The sequence below is a fragment of the Rhinoderma darwinii genome, chromosome 3 (assembly GCF_050947455.1).
Source record: "Rhinoderma darwinii isolate aRhiDar2 chromosome 3, aRhiDar2.hap1, whole genome shotgun sequence".
In the NCBI taxonomy this organism is placed as follows: Eukaryota; Metazoa; Chordata; class Amphibia; order Anura; family Rhinodermatidae; genus Rhinoderma; species Rhinoderma darwinii.
The window spans coordinates 156755898-156769569 of NC_134689.1; the positions used below are offsets into that span (position 1 = coordinate 156755898).

A 13672-nucleotide genomic window follows, 5' to 3' on the forward strand; every position below is an offset into this window, starting at 1 on the left:
TATTTAGCAGATATTTAATTTGAATATATATTTTTTTTAACATAGGTGATAATAAAGAAACACAACTCAATATGTATTACTCTGATGCTGCAGTATTTAGAAATATCTTTTATGTGGCTCTAGTGTGCTTCTTCACTCAAACACAGGCCTCAAAAATGAAAAATGTGGAATTTGGGGCCTGCTTTTTACTAGGATGTTTTTCAGGCACCTTTATAAGTGTACACCTTTAAGTACCAAAACATAAGAAACCCCTCCAAAAAGATCCCATTTTGGAAACTGCACTTCTTAAATAATTAATCTAGGGGTGCAGTAAGCATTTTGATCCCACAGGTTTTTCAGAAATTTTATTAAAATTGGGACCTGAAAATTAAAAAAATAAATAAAAATGTGGTACTCAATTTCTCCCAAGTGCAGCAATACCAATTATGTGCCTGTAAACTGCTGTATCGACATATGGCAGGGCTCAGAATGGAAGGAGCGGCATTTAATTTTTGGAGCGCAGATTTTGCTGGGTTTCAAGCACCATGTCTTTTGCAGAGCCCAGGAGGTACCAGTACAGTGGATACCCCTGAGAAGTGACCTCATTTTAGAAACTACACCCATCAATGCATTTATTTAGGGGTGTAGTGAGCATTTTGACCCCACAGGTGTTTTCCAGAAATTATTGTGCAGTGGTGTTGTAGAGTAAAAATTAAATTTTTTTCATAGGTATGTCGTTTCACTGCCCAATATATTGCACCAAACCTGTGCCACTGTGAAAAGACATCTCTTTAATCATTATTATGTGTTTCCCGGTTTTATAAACACCCTACATGTAGCTCTAATCTTTTGCTTGGACATACGAAAGGGCTCAGGAGTGAAAGCGCACCATGCGCATTGGAGGCCTAAATTGTTTTTTTACACAGCATTGGCCCACTATTGCAAAGGCTCTGAAGTGAAATAATAAAAGATGTCGCTTTTGCAGAGCCCCTGAGGTACCAGTACAGTGGATACCCCTGTGAAGTAATCCCATTTTCAATACTACACCCCTCAAGGCATTTATCAAGGGGTGTAGTGAACACTTTGACCCCACAGGTATTTTTTTCAGAAATTATTGCAAAAATGGTGCAGAGTTTAAATTTTTCCACTGGTATGCCATTTCAGTGCGCAACTTCCTATGTCCAGCTTTTGCCACTGAAAATACACACCCCATAAATTGTTAAGCCCGGTATGGCATTACCATATATGTAGACTTAAACTGCTATTTTGTCATGCTGTAGGGTTAAGAAGGGAGGGAGCACCATTTGGCTTTGGAGCATGGATTTTGCTTGGTAGTAGTTCTATTTAGGCTTTTAGTGGAATTTCAGTTTATAAAGTGGGGGCATATTTAAGCTGGGTGGAGTACGCCAGGGCATAATAAGGTGGTATAATAATGTTGCAATTAAATGTTACAATGCAGGTGTAGATTTGCGACATTTTCTATCTTAATAAATCTGTTTAAAACTTTGAGACTATGTACACTCCCTTAGAACCACACCCACTTTCTATGCACTTTTTAATTCTGCAAGAGACAAGAAAAGTAGCACATTTTTGTGCAGCTACGTCGTGGGTCATGATTTGCGAATTTTTAAGGCACAGTTTTAGAGTAAACTAATTTATAAATATGAGCAATAGGGCCACACGACGGAAAATTTAGTGGGAAAACAATCTATCGGTATATTTTTGAAGTGTGGTTGGAAACAAAGGTACTTAGAAGAAACACACACAAACAGAAGAACATACAAACGCTGTGACATTTCTTCATTTATTTGCTCATGGCAAGACAACAATCTGATTCTTAGTGATATGTAGACATGGCAGTAAATGCCCACAGAGTAACACCATGGCTTTCCATTTCAGGTCGAATGCACCCTACTTGCTGGTCCAATGGGCTGCAACCCTCCCGTTTAACACATTCTTCAGAATCCTGCAGATACATGGATCGATCACCAAACCCTGGTCCTGGAGTCCATAACCTTCCGGCTTCACGGGACAGCTGTATGAAAGTGAATAACCAGGGCACATCTTGGAATGGCTCTCCACCACCACCTTGCATGGAATATGATTATCAATATATTCAACAGATGGTCTCCCCAAGCAACAGGTTACATTAAACATTGTAATGTGATAGTAACACTATTTGATCAGTACATGCTCAAAATTTCAAAGATATCATCGATGAAAATTCCATGCTTTGACCTCTCTAAACTTAGTTAATTCAATATTGGTAAGGCTACATGCACACATTGCGCATTAGCTGCAGATTTTCTGCATGGATTTACCGACGACAAATCTGCAGCGTAATACAGTACCAGCCTTGTAGATAAGAATTGAAAAAATCTCATCTATAGTCTGTAGAATTGTTCCACATGGAAATTGATCTGCAGATCGGATTTCACCACTTTCAATGAGCATGTAGTCTGTCCAAGTTCATTTGTAAAGTAGTTTTATGTAAATAAAATGTATTCAATTTATAATGAAAAATGTTGAAACGTGCTGATATTGTGTGCCTAGTCCTCACAGTTTTAACCCTGTAGTGATCAGCCTATTTTAGGCCTTAATGACCAAGCTCATTTTTACGTTTTTCGATCGTCTCAATCAAAGAGCTATAACTTTTTTTTATTTTTGCGTTGACATAGCTGTATAAGGTCTTGTTTTTTGCGAGACCAGTTGTATTTTTTAATAGCACCATTTTGGGGTAGAATGTATTGATTAACTTTTATTTGGGGGAAATAGAAAAAAACAGCAACTTCGCCACACTTTTTTGCATCTTAAATTTAAGCAGTTTACCGTGTGATATAAATAACACAATAACTTTATTCAGCGGGTTGTTACGATTGCAACGATACCAAAGTTATATGGATTTTGTATGTTTTACTACTTTTACACAGTAAAAACACTTTTTTTCAAAATTATTTGTTCTTGTGTCGCCATATTTCAAGAGCCAAAACTTTTTTTATTTTACTGCCGATGCAGTTGTATGAGGGCTTTTGTTTGGGCGGGACGACTTGTAGTTTTTATTGGTACCATTTTGGATTAGATGTGACTTTTTGATCACTATTTATCACATTTTTTTTAAGGCAGGAATCACAGAAAACAGCAATTTTTTTATTTTTTATTTTTTTTACGGCGTTCACCGTGCAGGTTAAATAATGTAATAACTTTATAGTTGGGGTCGTTATGGACGCGGCGATACCAAAAGTGTAACTATTTTTTTAAATAATAAAGTATTTTCATTTTCTTTTTTTACTCGTCCCACTAGGGAACTTCACTATACGATCATCCGATCGCTTTTATAATACACTGCAATACTTTTGTATTGCAGTGTATTTGTGCCTGTCCGTGTAAAACCGACAGGCATCTGCTAGGTCATGCATAGCAGGCATAACTAGTGGCAGACCTGGGGGCCTTTATTAGGCCCCCCGGCTGCCATAAAAGACACCTACACCCTGCGATCTTATCGCAGGATGCTGGTAGGGTGAGAGAGGGAGCTGCCTCTATCCAAAACCACTCAGATGCAGCGCTCGCTATTGAGCGCCGCATCTGAGGGGTTAAACTGGCGAGATCGATACTGATATCGATATTGACCGTTCGGGCAGGGTTGCTCCCAGCCCTCAGCTACCGGAGGTAGCTGAGAGCTGGGAGATGTAATGGCTCCCTGCTCTGTTTATTTATTCCGATACAGCACCGTGAAAAGGCGTATGTGTCGCAATAAAGCCCCATTAGTGGCCGCCATGAAAAGGCGTATTGGCAGTCACTAACGGGTTAAAGATCCCTGCTTGTTGTCAGTGAATGGAGTCATTAATTGTTTACATTCAGAAGCTAAAAACCCGTATTGATCTTAGGCTCCTGCAACAAGAAAGTTTAGGCAACAAGTATACAATGTTTTTTTGCACTAGAATCACTTTCACTATACGTTCCTATGAGACTCACATTGAGCGTCTCATAGGAATGTATAGTGAAAGAGACTTCCGGTCCATACAGCAGGCAGTGTAGGAATCAGCCGACCACAGTGTGGTCATGTGACATAATTGTGGCCAGGGTATTTCTACAACAAAGCACCCGGTAAAAGGATGGCCTCCCCAACATTTTGTACAGTACACCTGGTAAACGGGGGCCACAATAAAAAAATTTGCTGGAGTGTCTCTTTAAGTATGTTTATCCTTAAAAGCCCTTTAGCAGGTTCTTAGTGTTGTCAACATTATTCAGTATAACTGCACAAAACTATAGGCAGTTGCCTATGTATGCCATTTACAAGCCTAAAGCAGGTTTCTGTTTTATAAAAGATACCATTAAAATGATATATTTACTTTCCAAGTGTAGTGAAAATGACTCTACTGTGTCTAAGGGCCAGGTCACATCAGTGCTGTCTTTCCGTCGAGGGGTGCCATCTGAGCTTTCCGTCTGGGGAAACCCTCAACGGAAAGACAAACGGAAACCTTAGCTTCCGTTTGCATCACCATTGATCTCAATGGTGATGGATACTTTGCTAGTGGTTTCCGTTTGTCACCGTTGTGAAAGGGTTCTGTTGTTTGGACAGAATCAATAGCGCAGTTGACTTTATTTTATATAAGTAGTGGCTGGACTCTGGATCATAAATATATAAGCTTTCAAAACATATACCTGTCATTTAACATTTATACACTGTGAGTTATATGCAAAAATGAGAACAAATACATGGAAGCCCTCTAGGCATATATGCAACAAGGACTGATTTTGGCAGTGGTAGAAGCAAGTAGTGGGGCTCAGGTGTGACTGCAATCTCGGCATCCTCTATAGATACTCCCCTGATTAATGATGTGAGCACCTTTTCTAATATACAGTTAGGTCCAGAATTATTTGGACAGTGACACAAGTTTTGGCATTTTAGCTGTTTACCAAAACATATTGAATATACAGTTATGTAATCAATATGGGCTTAAAGTGCAGACTCTCAGCTTTAATTTGAGGGTACTCACATCCTAATTTGAGGAAGGGTTTAGGAATTATATCTCTTTAATATGTAGCTGCCTCTTTTTCAAGAGACCAAAGGTAATTGGACAATTATCAGAAAAGCTATTTAATGGGCTGCATGGGCTATTCCCTCATTAATCCATCATTAATTGAGCAGGTAAGAGGTCTGGAGTTGATTCCAGGTGTGGCATTTGCATTTAGAAGCTGTTGCTGTGAACCCACAACATGAGGTCAAAGGAGCTTCCCATGCAAGTGAAAAAGACCATCATTAGGCTGAAAAAATGAAGAAATCCATCCGAGAGATGGCACAAATGTTAGGAGTGGCCAAATCAACAGTTTGGTACATTCTTGAAAAAAAAGAGTGCACTGGTGATCTCATGAACTTCAAAAGGCCTGGACATCCACAAAAGACAACAGTGGTGGATGATGGCAGAATCCTTTCCATGGTGAAGAAAAACCCCTTCATATCATCTACCCAAGTGAAGAACACTCTCCTGGAAGTAGTTGTATCAGTATCGAAGTCTACCATAAAGGGAAGACTTCATGAGAGCAAATACAGAGGGTTCACCACAAGGTGCAAACCATTAATCAGCCTCAAAAATAGGAAGGCCAGATTAGACTTTGCCAAAAAACATCTAAAGAAGCCGCCCAGTTCTGGAACAGCATGAAACCAAGATCAACCTGCAGCAGAATGATGGGAGGAAGAAAGTATGGAGAAGGCTTGGAACGGCTCATGATCCAAAGCACACCACATCCTCTGTAAAACATGGTAGAGGCGGTGTCATGGGATGGGCATGAATGGCTGCCAAAGGCACTGGGTCAGTGTTTATTAATAATGTGACTGAAGACGGAAGCAGCCGGATGAATTCTGAAGTTTTCAGGGATATACATTCTGCTCAGATTCCACCAAATGCAGCAAGGTTGATTGGACATCGCTTCACAATACAGATGGACAATGACCCAAAACATACTGCGAAAGCAACCGAAGAATTTTCTAAGGCAAAGAAGTGGAATATTCTGCAATGGCCAAGTCAATCACCAGATCTCAACCCGATCGAGCATGCATTTCACTTGCATAAGACAAAACTTAAAGGGGTTGTCCCAAGTTGATAAATGGAGCTATAAAGCTCCCCCATGTAAAAATAAGAAGAATTCTAATTACCTGTCCGTCGTCCAGCGATGTCGTTTTCTTGATATCGTTGATTGAAGTTGCGGTCGGTCCCTCTTTGTATCCTGCTCGTTGCCTAGGTTCCCGGCCACCGCTATTTACCTTTAGCGGTGGCCGCGCATGCGTAATGACATCCTCTGCGTCCGGAGCAGAGGATGTCATTTACTCATGAACGCGCATCCCGGCGCATCTCGGCGCATGCGCAGGAGATGCAAGGAGATGAAGTGGAAGGTACCCGTCGCGAGAAGTCTGCGCTCCGCTAAAGGTAAGTGTGTGTGTGTGTGTGTGTGTGTGTGTGTGTGTCTGTGTATATATGGGTGTGTTTGTGTATATGTGTGTGTGTTTATGTGTGAGTGTATACATGGGTGTATTTGTGTGTATATGTTTGTGTATATTTTTGTGTTTGTGTATATATGGGTGTGTTTGTGTATATGTTTGACTGTGTGTGTGTTTTTGTATATGTGTGGGTTTGTGTATGTGTTTGTGTATATATGGGTGTGTTTGTGTACATATGTTTGTGTGTATATGTGTATATGTTTGTGTGTATATGTGTGTGTGCTTTTTTGGTGTGTTTATGTGTGTGTGTTTGTGTATATATGGGTGTGTTTGTGTATATGTGTGTGTATATATGGGTGTGTTTGTGTATATATGTATATGTTTGTGTATATGTGGGTTTGTTTGTGTACATGTGTTTGTGTATATGTTTGTGTGTATATGTGTGTTTGTGTATATGTTTGTGTGTGTGTGTGTTTATGTGTGTGTTTGTGTATGTGGGTGTGTATATGTTTGTGTGTTTTTGTATATGTATATGTGTGTGTGTATATGTGTGTGTTTGTGTATATATGGGTGTGTTTGTGCATATGTGTATATGTATGCATATGTGTGTGTGTATATGTGTGTGTGTGTTTGTGTATATATGGGTGTGTTTGTGCATATGTGTATAGGTTTGTGTGTATATGTTTGTGTGTTTTTGTATACGTGTGTGTTTGTGTATATGTGTGTGTGTGTTTGTGTATATATGTGTGTGTGTGTGTGTGTGTATTTATGTTTGTGTATATATGGGTGTGTGTGTGTATATGTGTGTGTGTGTATGTGTGTGTGTGTATGTGTGTGTGTGTATATGTGTGTGTGTATATGTGTTTATGTGTGTGTTTGTGTAATATATGGGTGTGTGTTTATATGTGTTTGTGTATATGTTTGTGTGTGATTGTTTGTGTGTGCGTGCGTGTATATATGTGTGTAGGTGAGTATAAGTATCGGTATTGTTCACATTGCTAACTTTTTTTTAATGTTGTTGCAGATTTTGATGTACCGATTGGACTACGTCTTTCGATTCGTTGGACTACTGCGTAGATCTACGTTTTTTGAAAATTTTAATAAAATGGTTAACGAGGGTTTTGTTGGGGATTTCTTATTTCAATAAAAAAAAATTGTCTTTGTGTTTTTTTTCCAAACTTTATTAGTGCCTAGATAATGGCAGTTGGCTGATTGACAGCGTCCATTATTAAGGCGGTACTTAGTGTTAGCCGGTGCAGAGGCTAGCACTAACCACCCATTATTACCCCGGTACCCACCACCACCAGGGGTGCCGGGAAGAGCTTGGTACGATCCAGTACCCGACCATCTGTTGTGATGGTCGGGTACTGGGGCGGCCGTAGGCTGGTATTATGAGGCTGGGAAGGGCCAAAAACAGTGGACCTTCCCACCCTTGTAATGCTAGGCTGCTGCTGCTGTGTTGTATCGGGCTGGTTATAAAAATGTGGGGGACCCCCACGTCGTTTTTTTGTAAAATTTAACAATAGACGTTGGGTCCCCCACATTTTTAATAACCAGCCATATACAAGGCCGCAGCAGCCTGGCATTACACGGGTGGGAGGGGCCACTGGTTTAGTACATTCCCAGGCTAATAACACTGTGTTTGTGGCTGGTTATGATAAATTGGGTGGAACCCCATGTCTTTTTAATAAAAATAATAAATAAATAATTTAAAAAAATGACGTGGGGTCCCCCCCATTTTTATAACCAGCCAGATACAACACAGCAGCAGCAGCCTAGCATTACAAGGGTGGGAAGGTCCACTGCTTTTGGCCCTTCCCAGCCTCATAATACCAGCCTGCGGCCGCCCCAGAGCCCGACCATCACAACAGATGGTCGGGTACTGGATCGTACCCAGCTCTTCCCGGCACCCCTGGTGGTGGTGGGTACCGGGGTAATAATGGTGTTTAGTGTTAGCCTCTGTACCGGCTAACACTAAGCCTCGCCTTAGTAATGGATGTTGTCACTCAGACAGCGGCCATTACTAAAGTGATAGTAATAAAACTTGAAAAGAAAAGACAAAGATATAGATAAAATATTTTATTGAAATAAAGCACCCCCAACACAACCCTCATTAACCATTTTATTGTAGAAAAAAAAACGTCATCTAAGTAGTCCTCGAAACCGACGTAGTCCAAACACCAAACCTGTAAAAAATCAAAAATATAAAAAAAAAAAATGAAATAAAACATGTCGTAGGCTTACTTTCACTTTCATGTGTGATACTGACTGTTATACCATGTATAGAAGCCTGCGGCAAAGTTGGCTTAGATACAGGGCGCCAGCAGACAGTATCATACATGGCCATACAGACATATATACAAACAAACATACATACATACATGCAAACATACATGCACGTATACACATACAAACATGACAACATACATACATGAAAACATACATACAAACATACATACATGCAAACATAACTACATGAAAACACATACATGAAAACATACACACATACAAACATGACAACATACATACATGCAAACATACATGCACATATACACATACAAACATGACAACATACATACATGAAAACACATACATGAAAACATACAAACATGACAACATACATACAAGAAAACATACATACAAGAAAACATACATGCAAACATACATACATGAAAACATACATACATGAAAACATACATACATGAAAACATACATACATGCAAACACATGCACATATACACATACATGCACATACAAACATACATACATACATACAAGCAAACATACATACAAGCAAACATACATACAAGCAAACATACATACAAGCAAACATACATACAAGCAAGCAAGCATACATACATACATACAAGCAAACATACATACAAGCAAACATACATGCACATATACACATACATGCACATATACACATACAAACATGCAAACATACATACATACATACAAGCAAACATACATACAAGCAAACATACAAGCAAACATACGTATATGCAAACATACATACATGCAAACATACATACAAGCAAACATACATACAAGCAAACATACAAGCAAACATACATACAAGCAAACATACATATATGCAAACATACATACATGCAAACATACATACATGAAAACATATACATACATACATACAAGCAAACATACATACCTACAAGCAAACATACATACAAGCAAACATACATACAAGCAAACATACAAGCAAACATACATACATGCAAACATACATACATACAAGCAAGCATACATACATACATACAAGCAAAAATACATGCACATATACACATACATGCACATATACACATACAAATATGCAAACATACATACAAGCAAACATACATACAAGCAAACATACATACAAGCAAACATACATACAAGTAAACATACATATATGCAAACATACATACATGCAAACATACATACTTGCAAACATACATACATGAAAACATACATACATGCAAACATACATGCACATATACACATACATGCACATATACACATACAAATATGCAAACATACATACAAGCAAACATACAAGCAAACATACATACAAGCAAACATACATATATGCAAACATACATACATGCAAACATACATACTTGCAAACATACATACATGAAAACATACATACATGCAAACATACATGCACATATACACATACATGCACATATACACATACAAACATGATAACATACATACAAGAAAACATATACATACATACATACATACATACATACATACATAACAACATACATACAAAAATAAACTCACCTAAGACGTTCCCACGAAGAGCTGAACGGTCCCGTCACTTTTCTTCTCCCATTCACAATAACAGAGCGGTGGGCGCAGATGAAGTAATCACGTGGGCCTGATATGATTACGTCATCTGCGCCACAACGCATTGTTACTATGAATGCGAGCGGCGCCAAGAAGAAGGAAGATGGCAAGTGACGGGACCGTTCAGAGCGCCGTTAGAACGTCTTAGGTGATTATTATTTTATTTTATATATTTTTAGTTGTTCGCCGGGTGCTGATGCAGCACCGATGCGGCGGGTACAAAAATGTAGTGACAGGGTGGGGGAGGGAAAAGTGGCTTGCCGAAACGGGGTGAGTGTAGTGTAGTGTAGTTGACATTCACGGTAAGTTCGTCTCAATCGGGCTTACCATGCCCGCTTGAGACGAACATTCTCCCGATGTTGCTAGAACTACAGTATGTAGCAACATCGGGAGCGCGCACACTGCAGAGCGGAGCGGCTTGATTAACATCAAGCCGCTCACGCCCCTTTTTAGAAAAGATAACCAGCACTTGCTGAGTTATCAAGTGTAAAAAAAAGGCACTTAGGAAATGAATTTTAAATTTTTTTTAACACCAAATGTTTTAAAATTCATTTCCTGCTTAGAATGTATAAAAAAAAAAATTTCAGTCAACTTGGGACAACCCCTTTAAGGCAGAAAGACCCACAAACAAGCAACAACTGAAGCAGCTGCAGTAAATGCCCGGCAAAGCATCACAAAGGAGGAAACCCAACGTTTGGTGATGTCCATGGGTTCCTGACTTCAGGCAGTCATTGCCTGCAAAGGATTCTCTACAAAGTATTAAAAATTTTTTTTTATTTATGGTAATGTTAATTGTCCAATTACTTTTGAGCCCCTGAAATGAGGAGACTGTGTAGAAAAATGGTTGCAATTCCTAAGCGTTTCACAGGATGTTTTTGTTCAACCCCTTGAATTAAACCTGAAAGTCTACACTTTAATTGCATCTCAGTTGTTTCCTTTCAAATCCAATGTGGTGGCATGCAGAGCCCAAATCATGAAGATTGTGTCACTGTCCAAATAATTCTGGATCTAACTGTATGCCTCATCAATCACTATAAGGCCTCCTTCACATAGCATTTTAATGCGTTTTAAAACAAATGTAAAAAACGACTGCAGTTTACAGCATGTTTGTTTTGTGCATGCATTTTAAGTGATGTTTTTATTACTCGTGTTATTTTGTTCAAGCGTTCTTGGGAAACCTTTGGAGCCACTAAAACACCACACACCAAAATGCTGTGTAGGAGGAAATTCTCATATTTCACTAATAGGTTTTCAATCATCATCTTGGCAATGCATTTTAGCCCCCAAAGAAACATTTATGGTAGAAGAACCAATGCTGCTAACTAAAAGTGTTTGTGTGTGTGTGTGTGTGTAGGTAGGTAGGTAGGTAGGTAGGTAGGTAGGTAGATATACATGTGTGTATATATATATATATATATATCCGCACATGGTCCTGAATTTGTTAAAGACCCCAAAACTAAAATCTAATCCTGTATACATTTCCTTTTATATTTGCACATCAATACTTTTGCATTCTTGCAACAATTGTAGTTTATAGAGGATTTTAAAATAGCAGAAGAAATGGTGTACAATATACAAAGTTAAAGTAAAACAATATAAAGTATTTTGAATAAAAGTGCTTTGTAGATCTACATGCAGAAGGTAGGCACTCACAAAGTGAAATATGCATCTTCAAGTTACAGATATATCCTCATAGAAAATGGTACTAGGGTTCTACCTTCACACTTTATGACTGTGTAACTTTGCTTTCAAGGTCTTCATTTTCTTCGTCTAAGAAAAGGAAACATTTACATTTGGAAGAAAGAGAGAACTGCACACAAACGTGGAATTTGGACTCAAGTCAAAGTAATTATTTGTTATGTTTCATGTTCTTAAATGTATTTTCACAGTTACCATCAATATGTGCAGGTATCTATTTATTTGTGGCTATACAACAACTGTTATGTATTAAAGACTATGTTTTTCTTATTGTAGCACCACCTGCTGATTGCATGATGGACATGCATGGATATGAAAGTGATGGACAGACAGTATCTTCCATTGACAAATGTTATCAGTCACTAATGTGGAAGCCCTACCAGACCTCATACTGGAGTAGCCTGTACAATGCCCATTCTGAGCAAATGTAAGTAATCACTTCTACATAAGGAAAAAGAGCTACAGTTTTTATATAAGGTAGGCCCAAATAATTATGCGTTCTCTGTAATGTCTGAAATTACATGCCTGTAGGTCCTTAAAGGGGTTGTCCATTACTGGACAACTGATTACCTAACCAGAGCAGCTGATCAGTGCGGGGTCCGGATGTCTGACCCATATACTCATGGACATCCGGTGTATAGGTTATCAGTTGTCTGGTAGTGAACAACCCCTTTAAACTAAGAGCATTAGACCTATGTAACACAAATAAAGAAGTAGCAGTGAATTATCGCTTGCTTTAAAGAGGCTCTGTCACCAGACTTTACAACCCCTATCTGCTATTGCAGCAGATAGGCGCTGCAATGTAGATTACAGTAACGTTTTTATTTTTAAAAAACGAGCATTTTTGGCCAAGTTATGACCATTTTTGTAGTTATGCAAATGAGGCTTGCAAAAGTCCAAGTGGGCGTGTATTATGTGCGTACATCGGGGCGTTTTTAATACTTTTACTAGCTGGGCGTTCTGATGAGAAGTATCATCCACTTCTCTTCAGAACGCCCAGCTTCTGCCAGATCACGCTGTGACGTCACTCACAGGTCCTGCATCGTGTCAGACGAGCGAGGACACATCGGCACCAGAGGCTACAGTTGATTCTGCAGCAGCATCAGCGTTTGCAGGTAAGTAGCTACATCGACTTACCTGCAAACGCTGATGCTGCTGCAGAATCAAATGTAGCCTCTGGTGCCGATGTGTCCTCGCTCGTCTGACACGATGCAGGACCTGTGAGTGACGTCACAGTGTGATCTGGCAGAAGCTGGGCGTTCTGAAGTGAAGTGGATGATACTTCTCGTCAGAGCGCCCAGCTAGTAAAAGTATTAAAAACACCCCGATGTATGCACATAATACACGCCCACTTGGACTTTTACTTTTAAACACACCCACTTGGACTTTTGCAAGCCTCATTTGCATAACTACAAAAATGGTCATAACTTGGCCAAAAATGCTCGTTTTTTTAAAATAAAAACGTTACTGTAATCTACATTGCAGCGCCGATCTGCTGCAATAGCAGATAGGGGTTGCAAAATCTGGTGACAGAGCCTCTTTAAGTTCTATTTCTGGGTGTGACATAAGAATCCAAACTAATGGTAGGTTGCTCTGGCAGCTTGTGATACTTCCCGATAAGGCAACTTATGTGGAAAAATGTTACATTTGGGCCTCATGCACACTTCCATCACCATTTTCACAGCCGTTTCTCACGGATCCGTG

General features: G+C 39.2%; 1 protein-coding gene across 1 annotated transcript in view; it reads left to right on the plus strand.

Annotated features, from left to right (window-relative positions):
- The window catches only part of MYRFL (myelin regulatory factor like), a 226940-nt gene that overhangs the window by 30557 nt on the left and 182711 nt on the right, over positions 1-13672 (plus strand). The window contains exons 4-6 of the mRNA XM_075859394.1: positions 1879-2122; positions 12024-12115; positions 12245-12395. Of these exons, the coding sequence (XP_075715509.1) occupies positions 1879-2122; positions 12024-12115; positions 12245-12395 (487 nt within the window). The remainder of the gene's footprint in view (positions 1-1878; positions 2123-12023; positions 12116-12244; positions 12396-13672) is intronic.